Genomic DNA, 27,480 nt, shown 5'->3' with positions numbered 1-27,480 from the left:
ACCAAAGTTCAAAACAAGATAAAATCTTCATAATAGAAAAAATATAAAAATTCTATATTTAAAAAAAAAAATTCCAAACTAGTCTTTGAAATCCCAATTAAAAAAGTGTTACACATTTTGAAATCCCTATAACTCTCCTGCAAAAAAAAATTAAAAACAAATATTTTTTTAAATATTTTCATTTGTTATCTATATTAATAAACATATAAACAAAAACAAAAAATTTCACAATGTTGGCTGTTAAGAATTTCTTTTTACCTGAACGCACCAAAGCTCCGGATACCCCACAACGCTTCTCCCGCATGCCGGAAGCGTTTTTGCGCAGCATTCGCCGGCGTTCGTTGCGCGTTAAGCGCGCCAAAAGTCTAGTCGTTCCCGATCGGGAGAAAAGGAAATCAGGTGAGGTAGAGTGTTGTGAACAACGCCACAAAAGGATATAGAATATAAGAAAAAAATAAATATATATATACAAATAAAATATATAAAAAATTCAAATATTATTTTATATATTATTTTTATAAAAATTATAGAATATAAAAAAATTATGGAAAATATTACATACATATAAACACACACATATTTACTTATATATAAGTAAACAATGATTAGGAAAAAAATTAAAGATTTTTTAATTTTAATTTCTGAATTGGTGGGCTTTTCACCCCACTGTGCTACAATATAGAGGTTCACAGTCAACGGAAGAAATGTTCTATGTCAGATTTTGCTATAGGTTTCCTTTGATAAGAAATCGCTATCTATAATATATCTCAATAAAATATCGGGTCAAATATTTGATATATGTAAAATATGTGTTTTTTATTTATATTCATTGTGTTTCCCAGGTTTGGCCAATTTCTCCCATTATACTTCATTTCAGAGCCGAGCAGTCAATGAAAAATATATTCTACACAAAATTTCACTATAAGTTTTCATTTAGAAGAAATCGGTAACTGTGATATATATAAATTAAATAGCGAACCCAATATTGTGTATATATACATCATTTAATATTTTAATTAATTTTAAAGTGATTTCGAATTGTATCAATTTTAGCCACTGTGCTTAATTTTTGAGATCTGCAGTCAATGGAAAAAATATTCTACATAAAATTTCACTACAAGTTTCTATTTACAAGAATTCAATAGCTGTGATATATAGTCATGAAATATCGGGCCCAATATTGAGGGCCCGATATTTCAGGAAATTTGCGTCCCAATATTTGGTTACTTATGACTTTTTTGGGTATTTGATTAATTTTATTGCAATTCCGAATTTTCCAAATTTCACCTACTGTGCTTCATTTCTGAGGCTTCTAGACAATGGAAGAAATATTCTACATCGAATTTCACTATAATTCTCCATTTACAAAAAATCGGAAGCTTTACTACATAGTGATGAAATATCAGACCCAATATAGGTTCCGTATTGAAAAGCTTTGTTCTATTTATTTTTATAGTGTTTTATAATTTTGCCAATTTCTCCCACTGTACATAATTTTACAATGTTGATGTCAAGGAAAAAATATTCTTCATCAAATTTCACTATGGGTCTTAAGCCTTTTTTCGGGTATTTTATGCATTTTATTGCAATTCCGAATTTTGCAAATTTCACCTACTGTGCTTCATTTCTGAGGCTTTTAGTCAGTGGAAGAAATATATCTACATCGAATTTCACTATAAGTCTCCATTTACAAAAAATCGGTAGCTATAATATACCGAAAAATATACAAATATTTGATCTATATTAAAAATCGTTGTTGTATTATTTTATAGGGTTTTATGCATTTAGCCATTTTCTCCCACTGTACTTAATTTTAGAAGGTTGATTTTAATAGAAAAAATATTCTTCATCAAATTTCACTATCGGTCTTCAGCGAAAAGAAATCGCTAGCGATAATATATATAAATACCCCTTCCAAATTCTGCGCAAAAAAAAAATAAATTTTCTTTTTTGTTTATATTGTAATGCAAAAAACAGAGCATTTTGTTAAAATTTAGCAAAACCGTGCATAGTGTTCATTTAATGAGCCCATATATCCTGTTATTTTTGATTTTGGAGGGTCGATGTCAATGGAAGATATATTCTACATCGAATTTCACTATGGGTCTCCGAACAAACGAAATCGGTAGCTATAGTATAAAACTGATGAAATGGACATGTTAATATGTGTTGCAAAAAACAGTGAATTTCGGTGAAATTTAGCAAAATCGAGCATAGTGTTAATTTTATGGGCCCATATATCCTGTTATTTTTGGTTTTTGAGGGTCGATGTCAATGAAAGATATATTCTACATCGAATTTCACTATGGGCCTCCAAACAAAAGAAATCGATATCGATAGTTAATATCTACGAAACATAACCATTAATTTATAGTGTATAAAACAAGATTTTTTTATGGAATTTATCAAAACCGTGCCTGGAGGAGGTGGGAGGATGATCTCCTCCCTCCTGAATTCCCATTGCCATCTTCTTAGTTATTGAATATTTAATCCATAAAATATTTATTTCTAATCAATTCTCCTTTCACATTATTTTTATTATTATTTTATTCCCACATTAATAAATATTAAATTTCTTGTTGTCTAATGGCCTTTTGTTGTTGTTTTTTTTTCTTTTTCGGAAAAATTCTTGACAATTTATAAACAATTTTTATTAATAAATAAACTCAATTAGATTATGATATAAAATTTATTTTTTACAATGTCCCACCAGCCAGCCAATGTGTCCAGCCAGTCAGCCAATTATCATCTATTTGTCCTCCATCATCATCATTTTTTTGCTTCATATTCTCATCTCATCTTGTATGTATGAACTTTGTGTGTGCTCTGGTCATTCAGATGATTGTCATTTATCCGTTCATTCACGGAGTGAGTGTGAGCAAGAGAGTGAGAATGAAAGAATTTTCTTTTTGTATAGAAATAATGTGTATGGAGCCCCGTGTGGCTATCAAATATCTGACATTAAGTCTTGGCAACTACTTGACTTCAAATTATCATCAACATATTTTTTGAGATTTTTTTTTTTTTTTTTTTGTGAAAGACATTGGAGGGGGAGGTGAGTTTCCCTTTGGCCACTTAAGCTCAGTGCAATGTATATATGGGTCATTCCATGTGAAAATTTGGAATTTTTGAGATTTTAAATTAAATATTTATTTTAAAATTTTCCAAAAAATTTGTCTCAATATTTGTTTTTAATTTGAATAAAATATCTCTTTATTTTTTTCTTAGAAAATAATTTTAATTTTTCTTTGTCATCATTTTTCGAAAATATTTTTTGATATCGCCACAACCACCTCCATTTCCGCTTTCATAATTCCGATTTCTTTTTTCGTTCTTCTTAATTTTAATAAAAAAAATGCTTGGCAATAAAAAAAATTATCAAGATTTAGTTGAATTGGAATTTTGTCGATCTCCGCAATTATGAAAATTTCACTTTCAATTGTCATTTGAATTTCCTTCTTTGTCCAAAAAATATCATTGCATGCAATCTTAATATAGTCCATTCGTCAAGAGCGAGAGCTATATATATACCTAATAATAATTTATCAAATGACCATGACGTGTTTTCCTAGTTTTGAAACCTCCGTCATGATCATTGGCATAATAAGACCCCCAAAAAAGCATTACAGCAGCCAACAATGAAATGTGATTTTTTTTCTTTTCTGTGTGACTTCCCAACTCTTCATTTATCGTCGTTGGTTCGTTCAAATGTCACAAATGTAGGAGCATTGGCACAATCATTACAAAAAAAATAAATTATAAACAAACACACAACTAAATGTATGGCAAAAAACCCCAACTTCAATAACAATAAACTTTATAATGATGTTGGCTCTGTGCTCTGCTGCGGAATTACTTCGCCGCTAGTTGATGCTCGTTACAATGATTACACAAAAAACAAAACAAAGTTTTCAAAATACAAACTCAAAACAAAAAACATTTTACAAACAAAAAACCAACATCAAATTACTTAATTTTAGTTTTTTTATTCATGTTGATTTTTATTTGTCTTGCTTGTGAATTGTGTGTTTAACAAATAAAAGAAAACTAAATGAAGTGTTAAAATGATTTTGAAAGGAGAATATAATGATGTGGGTTAATAATGAAAATAAAACATGGAATTAACATCACAAATACACATAATTTTTGTTTAAACATTTTAAAATTTTGAAACATATTTGATTAAGTTTCATAATATTTTAGATATAGGAAGAAATTTATTAACATTTATTTTTTCCAAATTTTAAATGGTTAATTATCTTCCGAAGGCTCTAATTTCCGTTTTAAGTCCTATTTTCTAACTCTAAAAAATCGTCATATAAAACTTAAATCTTCCTCTTTCAATCTTGATATCAATATAGGTCAATGTTTATTTAAACATAACCTCTAAAATTAGGAATTCTGTAAATAACGAAAAAATAGATTATTTGTGAAATTTTGAGTAACTTATCCTCGGAACCATATCTTTATCAATAAAAATTATCTCATGTAGGTATAGTTTATTTTCGAAAAATACACTTCTTAACCTTTCAAACAATATATATTTTCCGGATATAACCCAAAAACTTTCCGAGTTATCGCCAATTTTACAACAAACCCAACATTTTTGGCATTGAAGCAATATTTTTTGGTCATAACCTTCTGGAGGTCATAACTTTTATTCCAACACATTTAATAATAAATTGCAAATAGAAGCTAAAACCTTTTCTTTCTTTAAGAATTTGTAACAATTTGCATATATGTTCATATAAACATAACCTCAAAAATAATATATAATCGAAATACCAAAAAAAGAATATTTTTTTGCATATTTGTGGGTAACATTGTATCTGAGGCTTTGTTGTTGTAAATACAAATTATTTATAATGAAAATGAATTAATTTCAAGAAGCAGACTTCCTTACCTTTCAAATCTTATAACTTTTTTCTTATATATTTATACAAACATAACCTCAAAAATGGCAAATGCCAGAGAAACTCAAAATATTAAGTTTCTGGGAAATTTTGCGTAACTTTATTTTATAGGTCATACTATTGCTATCACAGATTAATTATTCATATAATTAGTTATTTTCAAGAAGTAGATTTCCTTACCTTTTAAATGAGGTATATTTCGTGAAAATATCTCAAAAAATACCCAAGTTACGAAGCTTACAACACAAAACTCGAATTTGTGCATATTAAACATTTTTTTGAGCAATTACCTTCTTGGGATCATAACTTTTGAACTAAGAAACATTTCTAACTATTTCAAACTGCCAATTAAATGTAACAACTTCCATTTTGAGAATATATATGGATATTGTAACCTTACAATACTAATATAACCTCAAAAATGTAAATTGTTCAAGTTACAGGAAAAATTCAAAATTTGAAATTTTTTGGGTAACTTTGTTCTGTAAGCCATAACATTATTAAATATAAATTATGTGTAAGAGATATTATATATTAATGAAAAGTAGACATTCTAACCTTTAAAATGGTATGCACTTTATGTGGTCGCATCTCACAAAATACCCGAGATATATGACAATAAATATAAAAACTCGAATTTTTGAACTTTCAGAGTTTTTTGGGTAATAACATTCTCGAGGTCATAACTTTTATTGTAAAGCATATTTTTTAATGATTCAAATGTCAAATCAAAGCTGAAGTATTTGGCTTTCAATATCCGTAGCGATTTTCATAAATTTTTTTACAAAATAACTTCAAAAATGAGAAAAAAAACTGAGTTGCAAAAAATATATATATTTTTTTTTTGTAATTTTTGGTAAATTTGTTTCGGAGGTCATAACTTCTTAAATATAATTATTTTGTTAAAAAAATATTATGATTTATTGAAGAAGTCATCTTGAGCTATAAAACAATGTCAATTTCATATATTTATCCCATTAAATACGTGATTTATAAGCAAAAATATATATAACCTACATTTTTCAAAAATGTGAATTTTTTTGAGAATTACTTTCTAGAGGTCATAACTTTTGGTATTTCCTTGGTTTTATTTTTCTAATATTATTTTCCCTCTCGCGCCATGTCCTCCTCTCTCCTCTCCTCGCCCTTTTCAAACGTTTTATTTTTCTAGTTACCTTTTCATATCATACAAGAAATTTCTTCATGGTACATGACACAATTCCCTGCAAAGCATTTCATTTCAATCATGTGACATTTGTTTTTGTTCATTTTATTGTTGTTTTTTGTTTCAAAATCTACAAATTCTTCGTTTTTGTTACTATTTCAATTTCGAAATGAAAACCTAGAAAAAAATGTTTGGCATTTATTCATTCAATTCGCTTAATCCATTTTGAATACAATTTTTTCGCCTTTACTTCGTCTCTATTGCTTTGCAAATCGACTACAATAAAAATTGAATTTTTTTTTTTTTTTTTGCACAACATTATCATGTGTTATTTTTAGTAAATAAAATACAAAAATTAAGACAGAATAAATTCAGACAACAATAACAAGCATATCAACAAGCCAGCTGACACAAAAAGAGGAAAATAAAATAAATTTGAACGTATGTTTTTTAAAAAATAATCACAATCATGATGGCATGATTTGTGTAGGGGCTTCTATACAATTGATTGGCATATATCTGTCAGTTGTTTTTTTTTATAAAAATATATATAGAATGTTTTACAATAATATATAAATTTATTATTTTTGATATTTCATTTAATACTTTGTACTCGACAGCATTTAAAGTTTATTCAACTGGTATTTTATTGATGGCTTGCAAAATGCAATCAACCGCAAATTAACTATAAAGAAAAGTGACAATTAAGTGATAAGAAAAAAATATATATATTTTTTTTTAAATTAATGGAAAGTGAATCATTGTGAAGATGATAATAAAAAGGGAAATTATTTTTAATTGGAAATGTTTAAATTTCCATTCAAATCCTTGATTTAATTGCAAGAAACTCTTTAAACGCATACGCCTATATGGAAATTGCATACTTCATTGTCATGCTGGCTGTGTCTGTAATTCTCATTGAGTTGGATAAAACAACAACATATGTATGTAGTTGGGTTGTGTGAACCAATAGACTTGTGCATTGCATGTGAGTTTTCGTTGTGGTTGTCATTACCTGTTTTGGTCATATAAAGCAATGCAAATAATTCTCATTTTTATTTTTTGTAAACAGAATGTTGTCATCATTGTCTTGCAAAGGGAAATAATTCTCATTCACATACCATTTTTTTGGAATATTTCTTTGCCAATTTATATTTATTGAAAATTTATTCTCAAATGGGATTCACGTCCCTTTTTCCTAACTCCTTTGGGTTTTATCATTATGCATAGGAAATGTTTTTAATATAATTTGTATTCTTAATATTTTTTGTCCAATATTTTATTTCCTTATTTCCCATTAATATTTTATCTAAATCCCCAAAGACGTACCCCTTTTCTTCGTAGTGCCTTTTATCTTAACTTTCTTTTGTTGGAATGACTAATAAAAAAATTCCCCCCCAAAACATGTTTTGTCAAAACATGTGTAATTTATTTGTTTATCTAGAAATGTCATAATATTTATTATTTGTATTTGATTAGTAGTTTTTTATCTTTAAGGAAATATCTTTTGGGGTAGAGACAGCCAACACCAAATACCCAGAACCCCAAAAGAAAACAGACAGCAGATTTGTTTTTAGAAGCTTTGGCAGAAAGTCATCAATCATTGGGGAGCTAGACAAAAAATCTAACCCACACGTACCACTTCTATGCTACACCTTTTTTAACAACCCTTTGAAAATATTAAAAGAAGTTTTTTTTGGGAAGGGAGAAGGAAATTGTGGGAAGGTTGGGGATGAAAAATAAGAATTTTCTTTAAAAGATGTTTAAAGGTTCTGGGAACTCGAAAAAATCTCTCCCAATAAAAATGCAAAAGTTTTGGAAGATAAAGCACATAATGATAAGTCCTTCCGATTTGCGGATTTTTAATGATTTTTTTTTTTTGACACATTTCTTAATCGAATTGAAAGTAAATTGGAATATGAGGTTCTCATTCATATTTTGTTACAATAATTTATGAATTCTGGGAATTCGATAAAAATCTGTACTAATAAAAATTGAAGAAGGGTTTCGGAAAATAGAACATTTAATGATATCCCTCGTTTTGTGGATTTTTGAGGACTTTTATTTATACAATTCTTAATCTAATTGATTGTAGATGGAAATGTGAGGTTCTCCTGGTCTGAAGAAGAGTTCGGAAGATAAAACATATAATGATTCCTCTCGATGTGCGGATTTTTGAAGAGTTTTTGGAAACATTTCTTAATTGAATTGATTGTAGATTGAAATTTGGGGTTCCCCAATTTTGTTGTAACTTTTCATTTTTTTGGTCCCATAAGAACTTTTTGCCCCATATCCTAAGGTAATTATTCTACATGAGTGCGAAAAAAAAATCCCATGAGCTTCTCCCATCCATTTCCTTCTTTCCCTACCCCTTCTAATCATTTTCAATATTATGGAAATTTAATTCAAACATTAATGCCTGTAATTCATGCCAAAAAATGTTTGCCATAAATAAAAAACCGAACTCAGACATAATTCGTATGGGCAAATATATTTTCGCTTTTTCACCCTTTTTCGAAAATGGCACGTACATGGACTTGGAATTAATCCATCCAGTTTTATGGGAATTTTGGCGAAATCATGATGGTAAACATGAAAAGTGAGCATGATTATTGGTAATGTTTACATAGAAAATTAGCCTCTTATGCAGACTCCCACATGAAAGAAGGAGGGGTAAAGGGGAGGTGTAGGTGTTTAAATTCTCATAAAAATTTATTTTATTTGATTTTTTATTGCTTTCTTGATTTATTTATTTTTATTTGGATTTGTTTTAAATTTTTATTGATTTTGAAAAAAAGAAAAAAATTCTAATCAATTAAAAAAGGAATATTTTTTTAATAAAAAAAAGTTATTAAAAAAATAATAAAAATTGAAAAAATTATCTTTTATTAACTTTTCATTTTTTCTTCTTCTTTTAATTAAAAAATATTTTATTAATATATTTATTTTTAATATATTTTTTTATATTTTTATAAAATATTCTAAATTCTAAAAGTGTCTGAATTTATTATTTTTAATTTTGAAACGTTTAATTAAAAAAATAGTAATAATTTTTTTAATAACTAAATTTAAAAAAATATTTTTTTTATAAAATTTTCTATTTTTCTAAAAAAAAAATATTTTTTTTTATTATTTTTTGTTTTTAATTTTTTGTAATAATAAACAAAAAAATGCGTTAAAAATATTTTTTTTAATGTTTTATTTTTAAATATTTTTTAATTCTTTTTGTCATTTTCAAAAAAAAAAAAAATAATAAAAAAAATTAATTTTTTATTTATTTTCCATTTTTTTTGAAAAGTTTTCCAATTCTTTTTTATTATTTATTATTATTATTATTTTTTATTTATTTATTTATCTTTTTTCTTTTGAAAAATTAATTTTTTCCAATGTCTGACTCCTCGAACATACCCACATAAGTCTCATAATTACAACAAAATTATTCGTCATAGGTGTTAGGAAGAATTGCAAACTAATTGCAATATTTTATTTTTCCCTTAAACCACAAAAGCCCCCATAATTTTAATCTATTCTTCTTCTTTTTTCGTAAAGAAAATTATGAAAATCGTCACGTTTCAATTTCGTCTCATCATCCACTTTCTGCCAAAACAAACTAGTCAATATTTAATGTATTTGAGAAAGAAGTATCCGCACATGTCATTGCCATTTTTATGCGGGTTTCAAGATGGACTCTACTGCTGCTGGTCATCTTGGCAGTGGGCTTATCTTAATTTTTTGTTTTGTTTTTTTTTTCTCTCTTACAACTTTAGGCGACACATTTTTATGGCGTTAATCACACGATGCGAAATACTCTATCCCATTTAGGTTGATACAAAATTTTTCACACCTTTTGCCCAGTATGCACCACTGCCACTATTCTTTTAGCTGGCAGCAGAAGCAGCAGTAGGGTGTGAACTTCCGTAAAATGTTTGACCAACAAATTTACACAAACATGATTTTTTCTGACCTTCCCTCTATCACTCTTCCTCCCTCTCCCTTTCTCTTATTGTATACAACTATTTTAAAATGCCATAAAAACCCCATGTGTGATATTATTTGTGGTAATTTAAAAAAATAAAACGTGAATGATAATTGGGTTTAATAGGAAATCGATCGATTTTCTAAAAATAGAATATTTATTTAAAAAAAAATAAAAAAAAATTTTTGCAACATTATGTCATTAAAAAAGAACAATAATATTATATTTATAAAAGGAATGATTTTAGTATATTTTTCAATTTTAATAAAAATATATAAAAAATAATTAAAATATTTTTTTTTATTTAAGATAAAATATGTTTAAAATAATTTTTAAATATAATATATATATAAAAAATATTATATACTGTTTATAAATTTTTGAAATTCAAAATTTTAAATAATTTTAAAATATGTTCGAAAAAAATTTCACCTTGAGGACTTTTGGGTTTTTTGCACCTTTGATCCCTTGAGAATTTCAAGAAAACAATTACACATTTTTTCATTAAATGACTTTATCAAAAAATTAATCTCCTGCAACAATTGTTCATTGCCAAATACTTAGAAATACTGTTCCAATTCAAGTGATGAATTCATCAAAAAAAAAAATCAAAAAGATGGCCGAAAAAAATCCAAAATTTTGAAATGCTTTTGTGATATTTCCATTTATTTAGACATCATTAACACTTAGTTGAGAACAACACCGAAAACGTGCCCTGCACGTCAATTTCGATTTCAGCAACATCATGTGACATTCATTAATAACATAACAGGAGGTCGGTCTGGCAATTGAAGGACCTCCAACCGCTATAGGACATCATTAATGCCAGGCGTTACAAGAGGCTCATGCACATGATGACAAACAAAAAAAAATACCAACTGGGTAATAAAACTAAGGCTTTCAAATCCTTGATAATTGATACCAGTATGAAAAAAAATACTTGGCCATTTTAATTCCCTGAATTTTATTATCAATGGAAGTGAATTGTTTTTTTTTTTTTTTTTTTTTAAATAATTTTTTTATACTTCATAAATTCAGTTGTTTTTATTCTTGCAATTTTTGTTTTTTCTCTCCATGTGCAATAATTTTATTGTACAAATAAAATTCGTAATATTATTTATTTAATATTTTTTGTGAATGCTTCATTGGCATACCGCAACGATGATAATAATAATAAAACCCAACAACAAAAACAATAATAATAATGAATTAACAACAATAAAAAATATTTATATCCTGTGTTAATCTATACGAAAAATGATCTCATTTTATTTTTGGCCAAGTAGTATATTAATAAAACAACTGGAAGTACACTCGAAAAAATATAGTAATAAGAAATTGAAAAAATATTAAAAATTTATTTAAAGTTTTTTTAACTGTATCCATGTTAGCTTAAGCCGAAAATGCAAAAATTTTAAAACCAAAATAAAATATTAGGCACTTTTTATTCCACTAAAGCTATTTTGGCGTCTTTATATATTAGAGTTTATTTATTTATTTTTTTGAATAGTAGCCACATTTTTCAACCAATTGAGCTGAATTTTAAAAATAGTAGTAATGAGGTTTTTATGAAACTAACATTTTGGAAAAAAATAAGTCAAATTTTTCAATCTGGCGTTTTTTCATAGTAAAAGCCAATATTTTCACTCGAAAAAGTTTCCATTTGCAAAGAAAATCTAATATAAAAAAATTAGAGTAATTTGTATAAGATTATATTGTTTTATTGCTTCAATTACTAATTTAATTATTATCATTATTTTTTGCTAAATTTTTTCTCGAGTGTATTTATTGTACCCTGGCTGATTAATTATTCACATAACTCTTTAATAAACACATACCCACACTAATTAATTTGCCAAAAAAAAAATCGCAGACAAAAATATGAACAATATTTTTAATCAGTTTATTTTTATATATGTGTTTTATATATTTTAAGTGTATTGTATATAATAAATATAAAAAATAGATATTTAATCAATATTATATATACAAACAACCCTTCGATTTCCCTTATCACAATTATTTATTTTTATATTTATTAATAATAAAATAACTACATTTCCTTTTCAATTTCCGCTTGTATTTTGATATTTTTCCTTCTGCGTCATTCAATAATTTTTTTCTTTCATATATGAAAGAAATGAAATATGAAACAATTTTTTTTCTGATATTTTTTTTTAAAGGAAAATATTTTATCAATATGTATTTTTTTATTTATTTCTGTTGTTATTGTTTTTTATCACAACGTTTTTTTTTCATTACACTGTGAGACGCTTTTATTTTTTATGTTTCCTTTTTTTTTTTTCTTTTTTGTATATACACAACATTCTCTGATAAGATAAATTTTTACGTTCTCTAAAAAATGCCGAATACCAAAAAGTGACCCTGTACATTGTCGCAAAAAAATAACAGCAGAAAAAATTATTATCGCCTAGATAAAAAAATAGAAAAAATTGCAAAAGGTGAATATTTTTTGTCCGAAGCGATTGGAATGGTGTGATAAGATAGGAGTTTTAAAAAAAGAATACTACGTAATTATTTTTTGGGGAAAAACAAAAAAAATATATTGAAAAAATATAAAAAAATAAAAACAATATAAAGTTACACACCATAGAAAAATTGATAAATAAACAAAAGTATACAGGAATATTTAAAAAAAAGTTTAATTTTTTTTGAAAATTTTTGAAAACATTTTCTGATAAATATATTTTGACAAAATTTTTAAAAATGTTTGAAAAAAATATTAAAAAAATAAAAAGAAATATTTTTTAATAAAAATGTTAAAAACAATTTTGACATTATTTTAGAAGAATATTTTTTTATTTTAAAATGTTATTTATTTAAAACAATTTAAATAATAAATATATGAACTTTTTAAAACAAATTAAATTTAAAATTTGTTATTCAGGTTAAATTTTATTTACCTCTTTTTATTTTGTATATGAATTTTTTTAAATTATTTTACCATTGTTCTAATTTTTTTTAATGTTTTGATTTTATTTAAATAATGTTTTTTTAATTATTTTAAATATAATTTTTATTTTTTAAATAAATTTATACACGATTTAAATTGAAAATTTTATAAACTAAGAATATGTTTCAATTTTACTTTTATTATATACATTTTTTTGTTTATTAATAAATATTTATTATAAATTTAACTTATAACTAAAAAAAAACTACAAGCTAAATATGTATGTATGGCTATGACAACTGATGTCTTAAGCCAGCTGGAACATTAATGGATAATAAAAAAATCAAATTTTATATTTAATATTTTTATATATTAAAAAATTTAATTTTTTATTTGTTTAAAGATTTTTATAGAATTTGTTTAATTATTTTTTTTTTAATTTTAACATGTATATTTTTAACGCTTTGCCAAAATATTCCAAAAAGAAAGAACTGGAATTTTTAAAAATTAAAAAAATATATATTTTTACAAAGTTTAATTTTTAAAAATTCCATTTCTTTCTTTTTGGAATTTTTTAAATATTTATTATTTTTGAATTTTTTTATAATTACTCTTGTTTCTTGTTTCGATTTTCCCTTTTTTAATTAAATGTTTTCCTATTTGGATTTTCTAAATTTTTATTTATTTATTTTTTTTTTTTTTTTTTATTTATTTTTAACGATTTTTTGTTTTCTTTTTAAATGTTCTTTACTTAAGAAAAAACATTTTTTGTTGCCTTTAAGTTTTTATTTGATGTCCTATTCCGATCCAAATTGACCATCCCGTGTCCCTGACCCTTAGAAAGCAATTCAAATTCATTGCAAACATATATTATTTTTCCTTTAATTTTCGAAATTTCCCAGCTCCACTTTTTTGGATCCCCGCATTATGTTCATGTGATTTTGCCGATATGTATACCCTTACTTCGGCTAAAATCAAAGTAAAATCCTTATAAGGAAAATTTGCTTGAATAATTCGTTTGAACTTTGTTAATAAAAATTCCATAAAATATTTTTATTATTTAATTAAGAAACAAATGAAATTGAAAGTGACGCCATTTACCTTAAAAGGGTTTTTGGGTATTACATGTTTTGGATTTCGGACTGCCATGGGAAGGAATATAAAACAATGCCGCCGCCCACCATGCATCAAAACGTGCTGTAATTTATTTCCGCTTGATGAGGAAGAAAAACAGACCTATGACAATATGTTAATTTTTATTAATATTATTTTTTATGACTTTTGAACTTCCTGAGTTGTGGAATACCAGAAACATTATTGAATTTTTTTTTTTTTTTTGCATAATTTAATTTTTTTATAAAATTAAATTAGTCCCTACAAATTTGCAACAGAAATAATATTATTAACATCATCTTCAAAATTATGCCAAAAAACAATAAACTTTGCATGTAAACATCCCACAAAATAAAAACAAAGAAAATTCTCACATGTGAACTGACTTCCCAGCCAGCGTGCCCAGCTTGCCATCCATACACCTCCACACTTTGGCAGAGTCAGTCAATGGGATAGATGGTTGGCTGGTTGGTTAGGTTAGGTTGGTGGTTTTTAATGAAAACTTCCGTTTCAATTAAATGTCTGTATGTATGTTGCACTACACATCGCAGTAGTAATAATAATAACACAGTAACGTGAATGAATCCAAACAACAACAACAAACTATAACTCTTCTGCTTCTTCCCCTCCCGGTTGCAATGGGTTTCAATGAATTCAAAAAAAAATTATTGTTTATAAAGGGATTCCAAAACTATTTCATTACACTCTATGAACACAACAAATATTAGCCCTTTTAAGTCCCCCTCTCTCTCCATAGAAAAAATGAGGAAGAAGAAGCAGCAGTGGTAGTATTTATGGTTCAGTGCTTAGACGTGCCGCCGTTTCATATGCGGTCATATGTTAAACAAGTGTGCTGGGTAGCTGGCTGGATGGGCCTGTTGAAAACCTGCTGCATTAAAAGGGTTGGGCTGGATGGTTGGCTGGCTGGCTGGCTGGCTGTTTGACTCGAACATGCGGCCAATTTAAACAAAAGTTTTTTTTTCGAAATTCCGGTACACTCTTTGGCGATCATACATACATACCTATGCATACAAGTACGGTGAAGCACGTTACATGATATGTTGTTGGTGTTTTTGTTGTTTTTGGTTGTTGTTGTAATGGACCCTCCTCATGTAATGTTGCTAGAATTTTTTTTTGCTTTACCCAAAAAGGGCTTCTATTATGAACATTAAAAAAAATATTTTTTCAATATTCGCCCCCTCTCTCAACTACTACACACATGTGTTTTGCATTTGCAGTTGCTTTGTTGTCGTTTAAATATTTGGTTGGCTTTTTTCAAAACTTTTTTTATTGAAAAGAATTTGTTTTGTACTACACACACACAATTTTTTTATGATTGCCATTTCAAATGTGTTGATGGTGGTGGTCGGTTCATTTAATTGCTGAAGCATAACATCATCATCGCCATCAACACCATAAATATTGCCCCGGTCGTCATCATCTTTTATATTCTAAAATAAAAAAAAATTAAACAAAAACAACAATTGAAAAATATTTATTTCCTACTAGCAACAAGCCCCCGATAAAAACAAAGAACCCCCTACCCATCAAAAACCTACTATTCTAAACCTCCCACACTTCACTCCATATAGAGCAACAATTTGACTTCATATGCCGATTTTAATTTGTCGCGGGGCCTCATCCTTTTGTTGTTGTAATTTAAAGTTGTTCTTTGTACCAAGCTTTGTTGGTTTTGCTGTTTTTGTGTTTATATGTATTTATTTCATTTTATTTGTAAAATTTAAATATTTACATGGGTTTTTGATGCTTAAACAGAAAACCGCATTTTTATTTCCTCAACTTTAAAAAATGCTTTCAAGTAAAAAAAATTAGGGTTGGAGTGCTCAGGGGGGAAGGGTGACCATTTGTGAAGCCCAAAAAAGGTCAATAATTTGTTTTATATTATTGTAATATTTAGAATAATTTTTTTTTTTTTGTTTTTTTTTTTGTCACATTTTATGTAATTGACGTAATTTGCCCTTTTTTGTGGGGGCCAAAATTTAAGCGGAAGTCCAAAATATTGAAGCAGCAAAAATTAGTATTTTTATGCGCTGCCAAAAATTTTTGGAGGGGAATTTTTTTTTAACAAAATTTTGATTTTAAGGAATTTGTGTGTATACATTTTTAAAGATTATCTTATTTTTTATTTTTTTCAATAAAATGTGTTTATATTTTTTAAACTAATTTTCAAATTATTTTTTTTTTAATTTTAATTTTTTTATTTAAATCAATTTTTTGCCAAAAATTTTTGGAGAGGAAAATAATAAAAAAAATTGTTTTTTGAAATTTTTATCAATTTTTTTTTGAAATTTTAAAATTAAAAAAATGTAAAATATTTTTTTCTTAAAGGAATTTAAAAAAATGTAGAAATTTTTATTTTTTTCTTCGAAACTTTAAATTTAAAAAAATGTAAAAAAAAAATTTAAAAATGTCAAAAAAAAAACATCAAATACGGGATATTGGATATATTTTTTTCTAAATTTTTTAAGATTTTTTTTAATATTTTTTAAATTTTTATTTCTGTCAACAAAATGTGTTAATATTTTTTAAACTAATTTTCAAATTAATTTTTTTAATTTAATTTTTTTATTTAAATCAATTTTTTTTTCAAATGAATTAAACTATTTCTAATACATAATTTATTTTCTTAATTAAAAATAAAAAAAGTTTGTGTGAAATGTTTTGTTTTTTCTCCAAAATTTTAAAATTAAAAAAAAATTTAAAATATTTTTTTCTTAAAGGAATTTAAAAATGTCTAATATGAAATGTTTTATTAGATAAAGTTTATTTATTTATTTATTTTTTACATCATAATTTCATGAATTTCATTAACTATATTTTTTGGAATTAATTTTTTTAATAAAATTGAATTTTATAAAATATTCATGAATTATATAAAATATTTTTTTTAATTATATTTTTTTAAACTAGTATTTTTTATTTACCATATTTTCCAAAGAAATTCGAATATTTCACATTTTTTTTTAAATAAAAATTTCCAAAATAAACAATTTTTTTATTTTTTTTTATTTAAAATTTTTGCGTTTTACAAATATTTTCATTTTCAAAAAAATTCTTTTTAAAATAAAGTATAAAAATCGGCATGCTGCCTAAGTTATTTGCCGGATCCAATAATCTTCTTCCTTTTAAAAATTCTCCTAACACCTTACATTGTCCAACAAATCATTAAGAAAATCAAGATTTTAAAAATAATTTTCCTTTTTTTTTTTTTTTTTTTTTTTTTGAAAAACAAGTTTCATTTTTTCGAAAGAAAAATTAAAGGAAACTAGTTTTTTTGTGCAAAAACTCAAATTGTTGCTTTCAAAAAAAAAAAAAAAACTTCCAACTACTAGTCTTGAGATTTCCCAACCTGATGCGTTGTTATTGTGTTATGGTAAATGGTTTCGTTTTTGGTCATAAATCATTTGGCTATTAGCTACACAAATATGCTTCCTAGTTGGTATAAAAAATATTCTTAAGGCAACAACAACAAAAAAAACTCCACAAACAATTTGAAAAAAAAAATCTAAACTAAAATTGAAAGCTTTTTGGGTTCCTATGCTACTGTCATTTTCCTAGCCATTTATTTTTTTATGGCAATCATATGACGTCTGTTGGATACCAAAATACAACAACAACAGTGACTACTTTAAGCCTTATGTGTAAATGGCGTGTAAATATATTATTAGGCCTCTTTTGAGAAATTATAGAAAAAAAGCAAACAGACAGAACGGGTATTTTTCCCCACCATTTTTGGTTTAGAAAAAAAGAGGAAAAAAATACGCCCAACAAGAAAAGGTGTTGAATTGGCGCCCAATTGCAAAGAAAAATATCAAAACAAGAAAACCTGGAAATTTAACGTTTTCCGCCTTAAGCAAAAAAAAAAGAAAAACAAAATGAAAATAATAATAAAAAATAAAATTGAAAACGAAAAAACCCAAAACAAATGACACTCCTTAACACGCATCGCATTGTCGTCACTAAAATCATGATCATCATCATCACCACGAACATTTGACGTGTTTTTGTAGTAGAGTAGTCACCGACGTCACCACCAGTGTATCATCACTGTCATTACATTTAGTTTTTTGTTGTTGTTGTTTGTTTTGCTACTATGATTATTTTCTGCGTTTTATTAATTACCCGCTCCTTAAAAAAATGAAAGCTTTTTTCAGATTTCCTTGTCGTTTGCTAATTTACGGTTTTGTGGGCTTGGTTTTTATTTTGTTTTGAGGCAAACAGAGAAGACAAAGAAGAAGACAATATTTGAAATTCTTTAGCTAATTAAAAATCTTGGAAAGCCTACACTTTTAACGCCTACTCAATAATATATACTCTAGCAAACTTAGTGATATTATTTTCAAACAAATAGAACACACACATACACACTCACATATTCATACATATGGTGTCGGAATTAATCAGCAGAGATGTGTATGTGTCTGTGTGTGTGGAGAAAAAATATGACTAATTTCCTAAAGAATTTTGTTGCAAACAATAATTAAAAGTAAATTAAAGACAATAAAAATATTAGAAAAAAAATGAAAAATTTCGAATAATTAAAAATATTTATTATTATTTATTTATTTTTTTATTTTTTATTATTTTGTTTTTTTTTTTGAGAAATATCATTTTCTGCATAAAAAATATTTCAAAGTGTGCTTAAAAATCCCGGATAATTAAAAAAAATATTTTTGAAAAAAATTATTTTTGGAAAAAAAAATATTTTTGAAAAAAAAATATTTTTGAAAAAAAAATATTTTTGAAAAAAAATATTTTTGAAAAAAAAAATATTTTTGAAAAAAAAAATATTTTTGAAAAAAATTATTTTTGAAAAAAAAATATTTTTGAAAAAAATTATTTTTGAAAAAAAAAATATTTAATTATCTTTAATATCATCTTTAAATTATTTTTAATATTTTATTTAAAAATTTTCTTATTCCAATTTATTTGATTTATAAAACAATTTTTTTTATCCCCTACAATAGACCAATTGTCTTTTCCGATTTGGGCCACATTTCCAATGCATTTAGGCCACAATGCCACATAAATTATCAAGGTTTTTATTTTTTAGGTATTTATTTTGTGTGTATTTGAAGACAATAACCCAGCTAATAATCATGTCATTGACATTCGAAACAAAACAAAAAAATATGGATATTAAATAATTTTCAAATATTTATATTCATCCATGGATATTCGGACAATGGAACTATTAACCAAAATTTAAACAAAAAAAAATATGATTATTAAATAAATTTTAAATATTCCTATTCATGCATGATTCGGACAATGGGACTGAAAACCAAAATTTATGATTTTGGTTTTTCAAGACACAAGGTGTCCAGAAAAATGTGTGTACATGTGTGTTGGGGAGGTAGGGAGGGATGGAGAGGTAGCGATGCTGCTGCTGAATATTGGAAAAATATGCTTATTTAGAATGTTACCATTGTTTCCCTTCAAATGTTAAAATACCGTTAAAATTTGCTTTAATATAAAGGTTTAGTATTTTGAGATTGACCAAGTTTTTTTAAGCACTTCCTGCTGCTGGTTTGATGATCTCCAACAACAGCATCCACCGGTAAAGATAGGTGAACGAAGTAATTGTAATAAAAAGTCAATGACTTTTTTCCCCACATTGCATTTGTTATGATATGTATGTGTGTGTTTGGTTTTTTTTTTTATTAAAATCCCAACAACAACAAAATTTAATCTCAAACATAAAGCAAATTATATGGGAGGAAGCTGTAGGAGATCCGTAAACAGCCGACAGAAGAAAAAAAGAGATTTACAAAAAAATACGATTATATCTTTTGCCAGGTTTTTGTCTTTCATTTTATTTTTTCCTCTTCCTCCTGAGCCATTGTAGGTTGCTGGCTTGCCAACGACTTGGCTTAAAGGCATTACTGCTGCCTTCAGATTTGTTAACTGTGTTTCCTTGTTTTAATGGCCGTAATGCGTACGTACGTGTGCATGTGTTTTGTTCCTGTTACCAGAGGTAGGAAGGGGAGAGGGAATGAGACAGGGGAGAAGGAAGGAGACAGTAGTTTTATGTACAATGTTCTTTATGATGTGATTCTCCTTTTCCTTTTCTTTTTTGCAAAACGTCAATGACTTTTTTACTGCGCGGTAGTGAGAGCAGGAAAAAAATTGTACCACCTGTAGGTGTTTTTTTTTTTTTTTTTTTTTTTTGGTAGGGATACCGCGTGACACAGTAGAGGGTAACATTTTTTTACGCTATACCTTAATCTAATTATGGCATGAAATTTTTGGAAAACAAATAAGAGAGGTTGATTGAGGAGAATTGGAAATGGCCATAGATATTTGGAATACTTGTTAGCATAACATGCATGAATAAAAATTTGATAAAATATGAAGATGTTTGTACCATTTTTTTAAAATAATAATTTTTTCAAAAAAAAAATATTTTTTTTATTATCTTATTTTTTAAATGAATATTTTTGATTAAAAAGTTAAAAAAATAATTTATTAAAAATTTAATATTTTTTTTTACAAAAAACCAAAGATGGGAAATACCGACCCTTCAAAAAAATTTTTTTCCGAATTTTATTAAAATTATTTTTTTTACAAAAAAATTTAAACAATTATAATTTTGAAATTTTGTAGAAGTTTTAATTTCTTTAATATAATGTTAAAAATTATTTTTTAACAATTTATTGAAAAAATGGAATATAGTATTTTAACAGATTTAAAAAAAAAACAAAATTAATAATTGTAAATTTTTTTTACAAAAAAAAAATATTAAAAAAAAATCAAAATAATAATTTTTTCCAAAAAAAAAAACAATTTTTGTATTATCTTATTTTTTTGAATGAATATTTTTGATTAAAACGTTAAAAAAATAATTTATTAAAAATTTAATATTTTTTTACAAAAAAACGAAGATGGGAAATACCGACCATTCAACAATTTTTTTATGAATTTTATTAAAATTAAATTTTTTACAAAAAGATTGAAACAATTATTAATTTTGAAATTTTGTAAAAGTTTTAATTTTTTTAATATAATGTTAAAAAATTAATTTTTAACAATTTATTGAAAAAATGGAATACAGTATTTCAAAAGATTAAAAAAATCAAAATTAATAATTGTAATTTTTTTACAAAAAAAAATCATTAAAATAAATTCAAAAACTTTTAATTTTAAAATTTTGAAAAAATATTGAAATCCTATCTTCCAAATATTTTTCAATAAATTGTTTTACACCTTGTTATACAATTGTAACATTATGTTGTTGTTGTTGCTTTTGTGTGTTTACATTTTATACATATCACAAATGTAAATCTAATCTGGAATAAATTTATTAGAAGGCACACACACACGCAGCAAACTCACAAAACGAAACTCGTGGCCCAACAAAAAAAAAAAATAGACCCCAAGCAAAATGCGATGAGATTTTCAAACCTTTTCTGTTCGATTGAATTAAATTGACTTAATAATGTGGAAGAGCGTGTGATTTGTTTGTATAGAGGAGCGTTTTAGAGGTATAAACACTTGAGTGGTCAAGAAGTCCGGACAGACGGGCGAACGCATGCCTAAGGCTGTAAGTTAGATATTTATAAGCTATACGTTCGGATTTTTTCTTTTGAGAATAATTTCAAGTGAGTTCAATGGCTTATCGACAGTTTTAAACGATTAAAATTAAACATGAAAGAACGGACCAGCAGAAAAAAAATTAAAAAATTGGGAGGTCTGCAAAGAGGTGTAAGTTTTGAGGCGTTTTGAAAATTTACATAATTTATGATTTACCGATTTTTTTCTGTCGGGTTGGGAAAATTTAGGAAGTTATAATTTTCGATAAAAAAAATATATGGGAAAAAAGTTATATATTAGGGTTAAAGAGTTGGAAGATTTATTATCATTGTTCCTAATAAGCGGATACATTAACTACACGGCCTGTCATGTGTGGTATCGAGGTCCAGGACGTCAGACTGAAGTGTAGAGCAATAATGACAAAATAGAATACATACAAAATATAATTTTTAAGTTTTCATTTTTTTTAAATATTTAAAAAATAAATAAAAAAAATTCTCAAAAAAAATCTCAAAAAAATGAATAAAATATCAAAAACATAAAAAAATCAAAATCACTATCCCTTCATAGGATCATCAAAATCGTATTTGAAACAAAAATCAATATTTTTCTTTCGTTTATTTTTTGCACAAAAACTCAGAACATTTCTTCTAACGAAATAACACAACACCCATAACTCTAATCCTCATTGTCGAATCAATAATAAAAGAAAATATTGATTTAAAAACTAGAACAACACTACTGCCAAATTTTCGCAACAATAGAAAATATATATTTTCCTTGGAAAAATAACCCACAAAACAAATATTTTTTTTTTCGTTGTTGTCAAGTATTGAACTCTATTAAATTTTTGACATATTTATGAAGTGCCTGCCGGGATTTGTTAAGGGTATGTGGCTACCACTGCCACCGCACACAGCACCGCACACAACACTATAACAATTGTCAACCGACAGATGTTTTCCACAGAAATGTTTTGTGTCACCAAAAAATTATGATTATCATTGACAGAGAAAGGTCAGTTTGCTTTCCGAATTCGGTTCAATACAATTGTAATTTTTATGTTATTAATAGAGAAAAAAATTTTTGATTTTTCGATTCTATTCACAAAAATTATTGTCATTTTTGTTTTTTTGAGGTTAGGTTTTCGAAGAAAGAATCCGAGGCGGATAATGACAATTGTAAGAGAATAAAATGAATGATGATGATAAAGGCTGTGAGGAGTAGATTACAAGGGAGATTTCTGAATGCAGGTTACACTACTTTGCCAAAAAGGAAATGTGGCAAAGACCATATTAATTTTTAATTCTTTTTTTTCAAAAAATATTTTTATATATTTTTTAAAAAATTCAAAAAAATATTTTTGTAGAAAATCTACGGATTGTTAAATTTTCAAAAATTATTTTTATAAATTCCCGTCTTATTAAAGGTTCCAAAAAAATATTAAAAATCGATCCATGTCCAACAAATTTATTTTTAAAAAATTCATGCCTTATTAATGGCTCAAAAAATTTATTTTTAAACAATTCAAGCCTTATAATGGCCCAAAAATTATATTTTTTTAAATTTCACGACTTATTAAAAGATATTTTTTTTTAAATTCACGCCTTATTTTTTTAAATTTCACGACTTATTAAAAGATATTTTTTTTTTAAATTCACGCCTTATTTTTTTAAATCCACACCAAAAATATTTTTTATAAATCCACGCCTTATTTTTTAAATCCACACCAAAAATATTTTTTATAAATCCACGCCTTATTTTTTTAAACCACACCAAAAATATTTTTTATAAATCCACGCCTTATTTTTTAAATCCACACCAAAAATATTTTTTATAAATCCACGCCTTATTTTTTTAAACCACACCAAAAATATTTTTTATAAATCCACGCCTTATTTTTTAAATCCACACCAAAAATATTTTTTTTATAAATCCACGCCTTATTTTTTAAATCCACACCAAAAATATTTTTTATAAATCCACGCCTTATTTTTTAAATCCACACCAAAAATATTTTTTTATAAATCCACGCCTTATTTTTTAAATCCACACCAAAAATATTTTTTATAAATCCACGCTTTATTAAAGGTTCAATATTTTTTTTTAATCCACGCCTTATTAAAAGTTCCAAAAAATATTTGGAACTTTTTTTGAGAACAATATTGCCATATAAAAAAAAGTTTCTAATTATCGAAATTTTGCAAAAAAATTTTCCCCACCTTTCTAACAAAAAATCCCATCCAATTTAATTAGCCAATTTTGTGTTAATTGTCAAAAAAGTCGTATTTTCATCTTATTTCAATTTACAAGAATTCAGCTTTCAAATAAAATCCGATTCCCAACTTTCCCAAAAAATAGACAACAACAACAGTTAGAATACAACAACAACAAAACAACAACAAAAAATTAAATCAAAGTGCCAATAAACAAAACAATTCAATTAAAATTTTTGTTTTTTATCTAATTAGAGGGGCAACAAACAGCTTCTAAAACAATATAATCAAGAGAAAAACAATAACAACAACAACAATAAGAACAACCACAGAGAACAACAATTAGCAACAACAACAAAATTTCTTAGTAGATAAAAATAAATTAACTTTTTTTGGCAATTCCGATTTATTTTCTTTTTTGTTATTTTTTGATACGACGAAATAATTGCAAGGATTGGCCATCAAAAAACAGCAATTAACAATAAAAAAACTGTGTATATAAAAAATGTTTATAAAAAAGTAAATAAAAAATTTATAAAGAAAAAAAGTTAATAATACAAATGTGTATGTGCAATTATTTTTCTTTTGAATTATAAACAAACATCAATTTTTGGGGTTATAAACAATAATAAAAATTACTTGTTTTTATTTTTATTTTTTGGAAATGAAAAAAATACAGCAACAACGCCATTTATTTTAGTATTACTGTTTTTTTTTTTTTTTTTGAAGACTCATTTCTTTCAGTTCCCTCATTCATTCTTAATCATAAAGTTTTCCTTGAAGCCAATTTTTTCTGTGTTCTTTCTTTGTAATTTTTTATAATACACTTCTGGGAAAGTTCAAAAAGGTTAGTCACTCTAAAAATAAAACGACTCACAAATTGTAGTCCATTTTTTTTATAATTTTTGTTTTATTTATTTTTATATTTTATAATTCTTTTTTTTTTTTTTTGCTTGCTAAACCCTCTTCATCAGTTTTGCTGCTTTTTACAAGTTCAAGGTTAACAAATTGTTGGTTTTAATTGCCTAATGCTCACAACATTTTTTTTGGCAACGCAATTTGTTGTTGCCTTAATTTTTGTATTTTTTTTTTTTTTTTTTTTTTGTAAATTGTAAATTGACACGCAAACTCATTTCATTATTTCGACAAAAATTATATACATATCTATGAAATTTTATAGGCCCAGAGCGAAATAAAAAATATATACACAGTGTGGTCACGCACTTTTGTGGTTTGAACTTTGGTAATGATAATTTTTTTGTAGCTGAAATAGATTTGAAATATTTTTTTGGGTCAAATCCATAAAGTGGATAATAATTTTTGTTTTAATTCAAATTTTTATTATTAACTTCTATAATGATTTTTTAATTATAAAATACATATAAAAATATTTTTTTATTATTAACTTGAAAATTTTTAATTTTAAATTTAATTTTTTATATATAATAATTTAATTTTTTTATAATAAATACTAATTTTTATTCATCTCTCTTCTATTACAGGTATGTTGAAATATGATCTTTTTTATTACCAACTTTTTTCATATGAGTAAGTACAGCCTCTCGCCATGCTCTCTCCCCCCTCTCTCTCTCCTAGGAAAATCTAAAATTGTATCCCCTTCAAAAAGATTTTTAAACTTTTAACTCCCTTTGCAAAAAATTAGAAACAAAAGGTCACCCAAAAATAGTTCTACTTCTAATGAAGACCCCCCTTCTCTCTCTGGCTCCTCTCTCCCTGCCTATCACCCCACCATATGCCTCCTCTTCATTATTCAGCCAACAAGCTAATTTGAATTGCAAATTGAGCGTGTATACCAAAATTTCCATAGAAGGAAGGACAGAAACAACAAAAAACACTAGATGTCAAGTCAGTCACATGAAACCCTTGAGAGGAATAGCAAAAAAAAAACAACAGCAACAACAACAAAAAATTAAAAACTCATAATTCGTAAAAATTAGAATAATATAATAATATATGTATGTGAGCCATCTAATAAAGAGTATACAAGACACTAAATCAAGGCACAAAGGTAACTCCACACAAGGATAAAGAAAAAGGGATATCATCCTTAAGAAAACAAAAAGACAGCAACACGCACAAAAAATATAGCCCATTACTTCCAAAGAGCACTTAAATAAGAGTAGAGAGGGGCCCAACCATTTTAAAAGGTAGTAACATAAATTTTATTTTTCTTCTCGGCATGTTTGTGCATGTTACGTTGTCCTTTTTTCATCAAGAACAACAACAACAAGAAGAAAACATATAAAAAGGATTGCCTTCAACTAAAAACATACATTTATGACAATTGTATAACTCGAGCATGGAATATTAATAAGGAGGAAAATTATCACGAAGGTTAAGGTGGAGGGAAGGATGGAAGGAGGTAAGAATGCAAAATTTCATATAAATAAAAGGCAAATAATAGGGGGTTTTTTGTAGGGTGCTTCGGGGTTGAAATTAAATTAAATAATAATTTTTAGTTGTTGTTATTGTTTTTGTTATCGTTGACAATCAACTTGAGTAGAGCAGATACATGATAAAGTCACATGTAAATAAATATGTGATACTTGCTCTCTTCCTATCTCTTTCTCTCTTTTATATAAACCTTCAAGGATCATGATTTTTGTTATTGCTTTTAAAGTAACAAGGATCTTAATTTTTTCATTCAAAGGAATCTTTTAAGGATCCTGCTCAAAATAGCCACACCTTTTAGTTACCAAGTGTGGAATTTTTTCGGGTTGTAATTAAAATCTGAGCAGTGATTGGTTAGGGAAAATAAAAAAAACCCCAAGGAATCTCAAGATGCTGCGTAACATCCCTAGGGATGCGGAAAGGGTGGTGCTGGTGTTCTGTAGGGATCTTCATAAAAAGCCATTTTGGAGGCAAAAGCAAGTTTTGTTTTAAATTGTAATTGAAAACACATATTTTAAATAAATAAAATTAAACAAAAAAAAAATAATATTTAAAAAAACTAATTTCGAAAAAAATAAGTAATATTTAAAAATGATTTTTTTTATATATTAAAATATTTTAAAAAAGTCTTAAAAATAATTTAAAAAAGTATTTGAAAAAAATATTTTTTACACATATTAAAAAAATTGAAGCAATTTTTTTTATTTAAATATTAAAGAAATATATTTAAAAAAATAAAAAAAAATCTAAATGATTTGTTTGAAATATATATTTTTTAACATTTATACAAATATTAAAAAAATTAATAAATTTACAAAATTATACTATTAATATCTGCACCTTGATTACAAAAATATATATTTTACAAAAGTCGAAATTTAAATCGATTTTTTTTTTTTGAAATTTAATTTTTTTTAATACTCACGCATAAAAAATTAAATAAAGATATTTTTGATTCATTAAATATTTTTTAATTAAAACTTTGATAAGCATTTAAAATGCAATTTTTTCTAAATTCAAGCCTTGTGAAAAAAATTAAATCCAAAGCTTTATGAAAAATTAAAAAAAATATTTTTTTAACCCATCTCTTTCAAGTTAAAAAATTACAAAGCCCAGGTTCTAATGGAATTTAAAAAAATATATATATATATATATTTTCATAAAAATCTCCGGCTTGATTGAAAAAATCTTATTTTCAATACACGCCTATTAAATCC

The 27,480-nt window shown here is 25.8% G+C and overlaps 1 protein-coding gene across 1 annotated transcript in view; it reads left to right on the top strand.

Moving 5' to 3' along the window:
• Positions 1-200: 200 nt before the first annotated feature.
• The window catches only part of LOC133334130 (centaurin-gamma-1A), a 66,217-nt gene continuing 38,937 nt past the window's right edge, over positions 201-27,480 (top strand). Inside the window, 1 exon segment of the mRNA XM_061542430.1 lies at positions 201-399. Within this exon segment, the coding sequence (XP_061398414.1) occupies positions 231-399 (169 nt within the window). The 5' untranslated portion in view covers positions 201-230.

Source organism: Musca vetustissima, unplaced genomic scaffold, assembly GCF_032173495.1.
Source record: "Musca vetustissima isolate MV318-11 ecotype Yass unplaced genomic scaffold, APGP_CSIRO_Mvet_v1 utg7628, whole genome shotgun sequence".
NCBI lineage: Eukaryota > Metazoa > Arthropoda > Insecta > Diptera > Muscidae > Musca > Musca vetustissima.
This window is presented reverse-complemented; position numbering and strand designations above follow the sequence as displayed.